The sequence below is a fragment of the Pteropus vampyrus genome, unplaced genomic scaffold (assembly GCF_000151845.1).
Source record: "Pteropus vampyrus isolate Shadow unplaced genomic scaffold, Pvam_2.0 Scaffold251, whole genome shotgun sequence".
Lineage (NCBI taxonomy): Eukaryota > Metazoa > Chordata > Mammalia > Chiroptera > Pteropodidae > Pteropus > Pteropus vampyrus.
Genome location: NW_011889032.1, coordinates 1,427,186 through 1,437,318, shown reverse-complemented (window position 1 = coordinate 1,437,318; position 10,133 = coordinate 1,427,186). Strand labels below are relative to the sequence as shown.

The 10,133-nt window shown below is 51.6% G+C and overlaps 1 protein-coding gene across 1 annotated transcript; it reads left to right on the top strand.

Moving 5' to 3' along the window:
- Positions 1–2,470: 2,470 nt before the first annotated feature.
- On the top strand, positions 2,471–8,682 carry CRYBB3 (crystallin beta B3). Its single transcript, XM_011374648.1, has 6 exons — positions 2,471–2,514; positions 3,959–4,053; positions 5,501–5,619; positions 6,573–6,705; positions 7,574–7,716; positions 8,370–8,682. Exons 2-6 carry the CDS (start codon positions 3,979–3,981, stop codon positions 8,533–8,535), a joined length of 636 nt encoding a protein of 211 aa, XP_011372950.1. The 5' UTR covers positions 2,471–2,514; positions 3,959–3,978; the 3' UTR covers positions 8,536–8,682.
- The last annotated feature ends 1,451 nt before the right edge of the window (positions 8,683–10,133 follow it).

Here is a 10,133-nt window from a genome sequence, read left to right as displayed (position 1 = left end):
GGAAGGTATTTTGTACTGTGTTGTTTCCTAAATCAAACCGATATCCTAGAGGTCCTGTACTTCCCAGATGGCGTTGATCCTCCAAATGCTTCGTAAAATGGAGTGGAAATATATATATATATATATCAATATACTATATATTTTCCTAACCTTTCTTCTGTGTCCCTTCATCAGATAGTTGGGTCATGAGAGAAAAGGAACTTGAGTTCTGTGTGTAGGAGAAAATTAAGCCTCCTGCCTGCTGGCGTTCTTGCAATTGCCTTATGAATTCACAAGCCGTAGAAGTTCCGAACAGAAGGCGGACGAGAGGCACTTTATCCAATCCTAGAAAGAACCTCTAATCGCGTGACTGAGACTTCATCTAGAAAAACGTATATTTTTAATGTTAAAATAATGGGGTTCCCTGGACCTCACAGAGTACTGGATGTCGACAAGTGCTTTTATATTTTGTAACTGTAAAGAGGTTTCATACGCACATCAAGAGCAGTTGGGAATCTAGTCAACTGCCATAAAACAAGATGACCTTTGCATGTACAGAGATGTTGCATTCAGACTATGAAAATAGCAAATAAAGCTTTGATGCAAGTTGCATTGGAGAAGTCCGTGTGTCAGTGTGAATGAATGGACTCTCCCATGCATGCATGCCTGTCACCAGCTGAGTCGGTCTGTTGTCTGAGCCGAGGGCTAGGCAGCGGGAGGGGGTGGCTGGGGTCCTGGGAGAGGGGGGCCCGCGGACACGAAGCAGGAATTCCATACAGCGTGGAGTTGAATCCTCATTCTGCCACCTCCTGGCTGTGGGATATCTCTGAGCATTGCTTCTCCCAAATAAAGCTGGTGATAGTGGCGTGAGTGGGCAAGAGTTTAGGGCAGTAGTTCTCATGTGGGTGGACTGTGCTCCCCAGATGACATCTGGCAATGATGGGAGGCATTTTCGGTTATCACACGGAGGAGAAGGAGTTGCTGCTGGCATCTAGTGAGTAGAGGCCACAGATGCTGCTCAACATCCTACAGAGCACAGGACAGTCCCCACCACAAAGAGTGATCTGACTCCCCCCAGCAGTAGTGCTGGGGCTGAGAACTCTATAGGTTAAGGAAATGTGGCACATGAAAGTACTGGGCATGTAGAGGTCCTCGGGATCCTAAAGCTTCTGATGGGAAGGTGTCGTGCCTGTAGGCTGTCCCCACCTCTGTCTTCTGCCTTATACCCCTAGCAGGTGGTGACTGCATTTCCAAGTTGGGCAGTCGAAACCAACTCTGCTTTCCATGATCACCCCCAGGAAGTTGCTCCTTGATTTGAACTGTCCATAGTAGGCAGGACCTTTGGTGAATACCAGTAAGAAAGTTAAGACTGTGCTGAGTGCTTTGCTTTTATGATCTCTCAATAGCTTGAGTAGAGAACAGGGTCTCCATTTTCAGATGAGGAGACTGTGGCTCTGAGACCTTCAGTAAGTCACCCAAGGTCACACAGGGCCACCTGTTTCTCAAGTCCAGCTGTCACCCATAGTGTCCTGCCAGCATCTCAGGGATGCGAGGTAACAGGGTTATATGCTGACTTGAGGATTTTTACCAAAAATAAACAACAACAAAAGAAAACCCTGTTGCTTAACAGTTCACTTCTTTGTCCCTCATTTTATTCATTTAATAATCATTAAATACCTACCACGGGCAAAGTTATACTTTGTCAGACACTTAAAAAGTACATGGATCTTTTTTTGTCATAAATAAGGTGACTGTCATGATCACCTTTACTGCTCTTGAGGCTAAGAGCTGGGTCCTGGAGCAAGCCAACCCTTCCTTTTCCTTTGCTGTGTGACCTAGGTAAGTGACTTAACCTCTCTGAACTCAGTTTACAAAGCAGCTATAAAATAGGGATCATAATGCCTCCCCTAAAGAGGAGTGAACACAGTGCTCAGGAAGCTGGCATATAGTAGGTCTTCAATAAATGACAGCTGTTATTCGTATATGCCTTTTCCATGAAGAAAATCAATCTTTGGAGGGTCTGTCACAGCATCCCATGGAAATGGTTGGATTTGCATCTAATTTGGATGGTATGTATAAGGGGATCTGACTTGAAATTTAGGCCACATAGCACACAGAAAAATTGAGGGATTCTGGGATTCCTCACTTAAGAACTGGAGCCTTTCTGAGGATGTCATGCATCCCAATAGGAAGACGGTGACACCAAGAAGCCAAAGAAAGAGAGTGGGGGAGGTCACTAGAGAACTTTACACCCCCATGCCCCATGTCCGGTGCTTCCCACAAAGCTGATGAGGTCCGTCTGCCCCCAGGAAGTCATCAGAGGCCATGGCTGAGGACACAGAGGCACTGGGGCCTCCCTGGGCCCGCTATTGGAGTGAAATGATTCGAACAGAATCGGGTAGACAGGCCGCTGCCTCAGCAGGCCAGGATGTGCTGGGCTGTCAGAAAGCAGCCATAAATAGGATGCTCCTTGCAAAGGCAGACTGTCCGCAGACGGTGCTGGCCCCTCCGTTCTTCGAAAGGCGGCAGCAACAGGTTTATTCGGGGACAGGTGGGGCAGGGAGGCGAGAGATGCCCTAGCAGGCCCAGACCCTCAGTGGTCTTCGTGGGGGTGTGCACAGCTGGCCCCTTCACGAACTGAGGGTTAGAGCTGAGAGGGAGGACCCAGATAGCCACCAAACCCAGCTGGTGTCAGAGGGTGGCGACCAAATTCGAGCCCCTGGGCATGTGCTTAAGGCAGGGAGCCTGCAAAGACAGCACAGCTGAGGAAGGGGGGTGGGTAAATTTGGAGGCTTCCATGCCTCTCGAGAATCTTCCCTGGGCCAGACCAGGCCCGAGTTCCTCCTGATGCCGGGCACAGGCAGGACAAATAGCCAGCAGGCTTTGCATCGCTGGGCCTGTGTCCTGAGTATGTGAGTCATGCAGCTGTATGTACCAGGAGTGGGAGTGCAGAAGCTGTGGGTGTGTGCAGACAGGTGTGGGGTGTAGATATAGGTGCCTTATTGCCACTATTGTAGTCTGAGATGGCTGTGTGTGTGTGTGGTGTGTGGTGTGTGACAGAGAGAGAAAGGAGGAGAGAGAGAGAGAGAGAGAGAGAGAGAGAGTGAAGGCTGTCTTTGGGCAGCGGATGGGATGTGGCTGTGTACATTGACCATGGGAGCTTTTATGAGTTTGTGTGTGTGTGCTCGTTTGTGCTGATAAACTGGAGAACAGTCCTGTGTCTGTGTGTGTGACAATCAGGAGACCCCTTCCACGTGACTACTGCAAGGCCTATATTGTGTGTCATGGTCCCATACGGATGAAGGGGAGCTGTCTGTATCTGCATCTCTTTAAGTAGCTGGTATACAGCAAGTGCTCCATAAATGCATATAGAATAAATAACCAAATGATGTATGGAAACTAAGCTGAAGCATGTGTCCCAGGATCTGGTCAACGTCTTGCTTTCTCTAGATGTTTGTCTGTCTGTCCATCTCCTACCAGTCTGTGGTCTCCTGTTCATCCTGGTCACCTAGCACCGGGCCAGGCACCAAGTAGATGTTCATGGAAACTTTGGTGAACAGAGTAATGAGTGAACAACAGACTGCAGCCTGGGGTGTGAGATGGGAGAGATCTCTGTAGAGGATCTCCCACCCCAGCCCGCCCACTGACCAGTTTCCAGAGGTGGTATCTGCACTGAGCTCCGAGAACCCTGTTTTGGGGGAGCAGTTGGGTGTAGGGGGAAGGGCTTTGGAGCCAGGCTCAATCCCGGCCTCAAGGAAGTGGCCTCATTTTGCTAGGCCTCTGGGTTCCCCTCTGCAAAATGGGGATTCTGATCCCGCTAACTCTCCCAGTCCCTGTGGCCCAAAGTAGGTGTTCAGTGGATGTTTGTTGAATGACTGAAAGACGATGCAGGCCATGAGTAATGACCACATTCATAGGCAGCAAGGTTCTGTAGCTCATCCTCGAATGGACCTGGTGACCCATCTTTCTTTGGTTGAAGCCAGAGGTGTTCCCGGGGAAATGGCAGAGCAGCATGGAGCGCCGGAGCAGGCTGCAGCTGGCAAGAGCCATGGAGGCCTTGGGGGCAACTACAAGGTACTGGGCCGGGAGGGGACATGGGGACTCTGGGCCCAGGGTTGCTCTTGGGCCTCAGGGTCAGCTTCTCTCCAGAAAGGAGTCAGCTGGGGTCAGGAGGACACCTCACCCCCTGCCATAAACTCACTTCATGACTGCTGCATCCTCCCTCTCCTGTGTCCTTGTCTGCAAGATGGAACTGGTCACACACACCCTGCCCATCTCAACAGGGCATGGAGGCCCAAGGCTTTCAGGAGTCATGGCACTGACTCTCCTGCTGATCTCAGTCCAGTTCTCAGCCCTCTCTGGGCCTCAAAAGCCCCATCTTTGAAATGGGAATGATGCCTATACTCTTTAGCTCCCAGAGCTGGTGTGAGAACTAAATGAAGGTGCCATTGCCATGGCCAGCTAACAGGGAGTTGGAGTTTGTTGCTCCGCCCTCTCTAAGCTATCCCTGGGGGCTTTAATTCCATACTGCCCAAGGGTGGGGTGACTAAGGCAATAACTGGGGACAGAGGCATTTCTGAGGATGTGCTGGTGGCTTTAACCAGAGTGACAGAGACAGGGAAGGGATGAGGAGCAGATACCTGCCTGCCTCTGGGCCTGATCCATGGTGACATCAGGCCAGCCTTGCCATGCAGACCCTCAGCTTCCTCCTAGGGAGCACGCAGCATTGTCTAGTGACCTCTAGGGCCATTGGCAAGTCTCCAGAGGCAGCTGCCTACCAGGGAAGTGGACCACTGCCGGGCTTTCCTGCCTCCTTTTGGCACATGTGGGCCTTGCCCTGTCTAAGCCACTGTTGGAGAGGAAAGAGCTGGCTGACTTAAGAAATCCTGGTGCCTCCACCAAATCTCTATGCAGCCCAGGACAAGTGACTTGCCCTTTCTGAGCCTTCTATAAAATAACCAGAGTAGATGTTTCCCAGAGACCTTCTACAAAGACAGTTTGTGCTTCTAGGCAGGTGAGACAGGCCTCGCCTTCCTTTGCCTTTGCAGCCCCTTTCTCTCGGGGCCTGGGTAGGTGAAGTTCAATCCAGAGGTTGCAAACTGGCATTTTGTCTGTCCTACACAGGCTTTTTAAAATGAGGATATTTCACATTAAGGGAAATATAGATTTCTGGCCTCGATTGAAAAGTTTAGAGTGAATCCCGCATTCCCTCCTGGCCATAAGCAACTGTATTTCTCCACAGTCCTTTCTCCGGTCATCGATGTATTAGGCTCCCGCCTAGCTCTTGCCAGGTTATCAGAGCGGCAACCCCTGATTGAGTTGAGGTTCCTGGAGGCGTTCTCCTCCATGGCCACCAGGGGACAGTGCAAGCGTGCGGCTGTGCTGGCTCAGGGCTGGTACAAAGCTGAGTTGATGGAGTGGATGGACCGTATTCCCCTTCATTGCCCCAAGGAGGACCGCACCACAGGGGCTGGGGCTGGAAGCCCCACTCTGGGGGACACTCAGGACACTGCCCTTACAGGTGATCGTGTACGAAATGGAGAACTTCCAGGGCAAGCGGTGCGAGCTCTCGGCCGAGTGTCCCAACCTGACAGACAGCCTGCTGGAGAAGGTGGGCTCCATCCAAGTGGAGTCAGGGCCGTGAGTACCTGGACCCCTAGGCCCTCCTCACACCCCTGAGTTTTCTGGGAGTCGGGAAGTCTGGATTCGAGCTCTGGATCCGCTGTGGGGTTTTAGGCAATTCCCTTCCCCTCTCTGGCCTCAGTGTTCCCTTCTATAAAGTGAGGGAATTGACCCGTTTGTCTTAGAATCCTCATCACTCTCGATCTCTGTGGTAAATAGCGGAGTTCAGTGAAAAGAGAACAGAGGAAGACAGTCTAGCACTTAGCTCAGCGCCTGACAAGTGGGATTTAATCATTATAATTTCAATAATAAGTATAACATCTTAAATGTAACTTGCATTATCACTGAATTCTCACAACTGCCCTAGGAGAGAGATCTCATTCTTATCCCCATTTGACAGATGAGGAAACTGAGGCCAAAGTGGTTAAGTGTCCAGTCCATGCCCCCAGGCAAGCAGGTTCCAGCTGAGCTCTGAATTCTCACCTTGGGATGGAACGTCGAGGCTCTGGCACTGACATGGGTGATCGCGGGCGAGGTGCTCGCCCTCTGGGCCTCTGTTTTCTCATCTGTCAAGTGGGGATAACAATGGGAGGTACTTCAGAGAGAGTTTTTGCAAAATGAGTGGAATGATGCACATAAATAATAACAATATAACAGGAATAATAATAATAAGTCATCTGTGGAATTCTTACTATGTGCCAGATATTGTGCAAAGGATTTTTCCAAGCTCCATACACAGAGGCTGCACATAAAATAGATTCTCAGTACCATTTCCTAGCATGGTTGTCTGGTTTAGAATCTCAGCTCCCAGTATGTCCTAGTAGCTCCTTCGATAACAGGACCCGAGATCAGTAGTAGGTTTGGCAGGAGGGTACAAGGTCAAAGGTCAGTAGTTATAGGCCTTTCTCTCACTAGACTTGGGTCCTCCCTCACCTGCAGCAGAGATGAGCCAAGCCTCTTTCCTCCTACAGGTGGCTGGCATTTGAGCGCAGAGCCTTCCGTGGGGAGCAGTTTGTCCTGGAGAAGGGGGATTACCCTCGCTGGGACGCCTGGTCCAACAGCCACCACAGTGACAGCCTCCTGTCCCTTCGGCCTCTGCACATTGTAAGTGCAGCGCCTGCCCCCTTCAAGGAACTTCGAGAAGCAGGACATGCTGGGAGCTGGTCAGGCCAGCTCGTTTTACAAGCTCAGCTGAGGTCTTGGGCAGTGTGGTCCTGGCATAGGACCAGAAAAACTCGGTCATCGAATGGTCACTGGGCTGGGGATCGGGACATCAGGATTCACATGTTGAATTAGCCAGCATGTCACTGACGCTTCCCTCGGTAATCCTATTAAAATTCTGAGCCATATGGTCCCTTCTCAGATGAGTACTGTAGTCAAAGAAACACAGTCTGGAAAACAGTTTCAGAAAGTAACTGTAAAACAGCTCAGGTCCTTTCCCCGCATTTTTAAAACACCTGAAAGGGACTGGGTCCACATGACACTTTAAAATGTCTCTCTTCTCTCCCACCCATTTCACTCACACTCAGTGGCTGCTCCAGCCCCTTCTTGTCACAATGCTGATGCCCCTCCAAGGACAGTGGGAGGGGGAAAGCTGGGAAGACCAAATCAGCCTGGTTTAGTAACGAGGGATTGCTCCTACATTAATAGTTTTGATCTTCCACCCTCTCCATGCCTCGGTTTCCCTATCTGCTAACTGATGGGGCTGAATGAGACGGGAAAGGCCTCCTCTCGGTTTCATGGTTCTCTGGCTCTAAGGTCCCTAAGGAGGCCAGCTCCGGAGGAATCTCCCAAGACCGCATTCCTCCTGTAGCGAGTTAGGGGGTGGAGCACCCTCGTGAATCCCCTCCCCCAGGCAGGGGCTTGGGGTGGGTGTTATCTTGCGGTATCTTGATTCTTTCCCCACCTGGAAACTGCCTGAGCCGATTCTGGGCATGGGAGTGGCCGGCTCATGCCGCGACCTCGCCCCCAGGACGGTCCGGATCACAAGCTTCACCTGTTTGAGAGCCCGGCGTTCGGCGGCCGCAAGATGGAGATAGTGGACGACGACGTGCCCAGCCTCTGGGCTCACGGCTTCCAGGACCGTGTGGCGAGCATCCGGGCCGTCAATGGGACGTAAGGGACCCAATCCCCACTCTCACCCACCCCTGGCGCGTCCTCTGGTCAGTCACTCCTCTGGCTCCAAACAGAATCTGTCCACTGTTTCCCAGACAGCTGATGGTTCTTGCTCCTGCCGTCTGGAGACCCTTCATTCAAGTCGGCGGCTCATGATCCGTCCTGGCCTAGAGTCAGGTTTGAGTCCCCATGAGTCGCTAGCTCTCTTGGACCACGAGATTTCCAAGAAGCCGTGACTTATAGAGAGTTTTATGTATTTATTTTTTAATCAAGTGAAATCTGTTCCTCCCAGCTGTTCCCACGGAAGTCTCCGCTCCTTTTCTGAACATCCCCAGGCCCTTGAACTGATTTTCTGATTTTTTTTTTCTTCCTTTTCACAATCCTTGTCCTTATCAGGGGGCCCAGGATGTATGTGGTTCTCTAGGTGTGGCCTGAACAGTACATGGGAGAGGAAGTTCATCACCTCCTCGCTCCTTCTAGGCTTAGTATCTCTGTTAATGCAATCTTAGGATCATCTTCCCTTCGCCAGTGACTATACCTCAGTTGAGGGTACATCTAAGCACGGGCAGATGCTGGCTTGAAAAGCATCGTTCTGGCTGGAGGCAGGAGACTAGAGGCAGAACCTCCTCACCCCAACCTTGGTATCCCGGCAGGTGGGTTGGCTATGAGTTTCCTGGCTACCGCGGACGCCAGTACGTGTTCGAGCGAGGCGAGTACCGCCACTGGAACGAGTGGGACGCCAACCAGCCGCAGCTGCAGTCCGTGCGCCGCATCCGCGACCAGAAGTGGCATAAGCGGGGCTGCTTCCTTAGCAGCTGAAGGGCACCCAAGCCCCAGTGGCCCAGGCCTGCCCTGGGGGGCAGCAAGGGCAAGAAGAAGAGGCTCCAGGGCTTGGGCGAGGGCCTGCCTGTCCACCCTTCCCCGGAATCTGCTCAATAAAGCCTGGGGCCGGTCCCCCACCTGCCATGTTCCTCCGCAGTCACTTCCTGAGTGGTCCAGGCCTGGGGCGGAGCCTGTGGGAGGAGCAGGCCGAAGGGGGCTGGGACTTGAGGGTTCTGAGACCCCCAAGGGAAAGCTGTGTGAGCTTTAGTCTTTCCAGGCGGAACTGCATGTACATTCTGCCCACACCTTGTGTCTCTCTGCTTGTCTGTGTCTTCATCTGTCCTTCGGTCCATCATCCATCTATCCTTCTTCCCTTCCTCCCGCCCTTCCAACCATTCATTCTTCATTCCATTCATCTATCCATCTATCCATCCATCCATCCATCCATCCATCCATCCATCCATCCATCCATCCATCCATCCATCCATCCATCGTTTCTCCCATCCATTTATCTATCCATCATTTCCCCTTCCATCTCTCTATCAGTCTGCTTTTATTAATTTATTCAGCAAATGCCAAGCCCTGGTCAAGGCCTGAGGACACAGCAGTGAACAAAACAAAGTCTTACCCTCATGAAGCTCACCTTCTATGGGAGAGACAGAAAATAAATAAACAAGGATATTTTGAATATAATGTTGGGAGGTGGTAAGTACAAAGGACAAGAAAGCAGGGTATGAGGATGGAAGATGATGAGGAGGTGTAGACAGAGAATGCTGATCTGAGGAAGTGACATTTGAGCTGATATCCGAATGAACCATGAGAATGTTCCAGGCAGAGGAATAACAGGTACAAAGGTTTTAGGCAGGAGTGTGACTGGGTGATGAAGACACAGCAAGAGGGCTGTTAGGTCTGGAAAGGATTAAGTGCCAGAATGGGAGAGGGTCAGAGAGGCAGTGGGGTTAAGGCATTTAGAGGTCCACAGACTCTGGGAAACTCTGACTTCTGTGAGTGAGGTGGGAGCCATGGAGAGTTTGAAGGGGGTGAGACATGATCAGCCTTGGGGTTTAATAGGATGGCTCTGGCTGTGGCACAAGAGACAGACGAGGGGCCCCAGGGGGTGCAGGGAGACCAGTCGGGAGGCTACTGCAGAGATCTGGGTGAGCCATGATGGTGTCGTTACCCAACCCCATCTCTTCCATGCACCGGTAACTCTGATCCCCTGCCCAGAGGCCTTTGTAGCCTTGACTGGGGCACTGAGCCCCCATCACACCTTCCACCACTGTCACTACTCAGATCCTCAGTGGCTTCATCCAGCCCAAAGGGGATGCCATGCCAATGCCAGGCATAAATGTGGCCATAGTGGGACCAGTCCCACCCCTCCCACCTCCATGAGCCAATCCTGCCTCCTTTCCCTGACTTTGCTCCCCTGTCATGCCCAGCCCAGTGTCTGTCCCAGCCCTTGAAGCCCGACCCCTCCCCCCCCCGACACACACATAAGCAGTTGGTGTGTGGGAGGCCAGTAGGGGCCTAAGGAAGCCATTGAAAAGAATACGGCAATTTTCTCTTCCTTCAGAACTGCATATTTAAAAAAATAT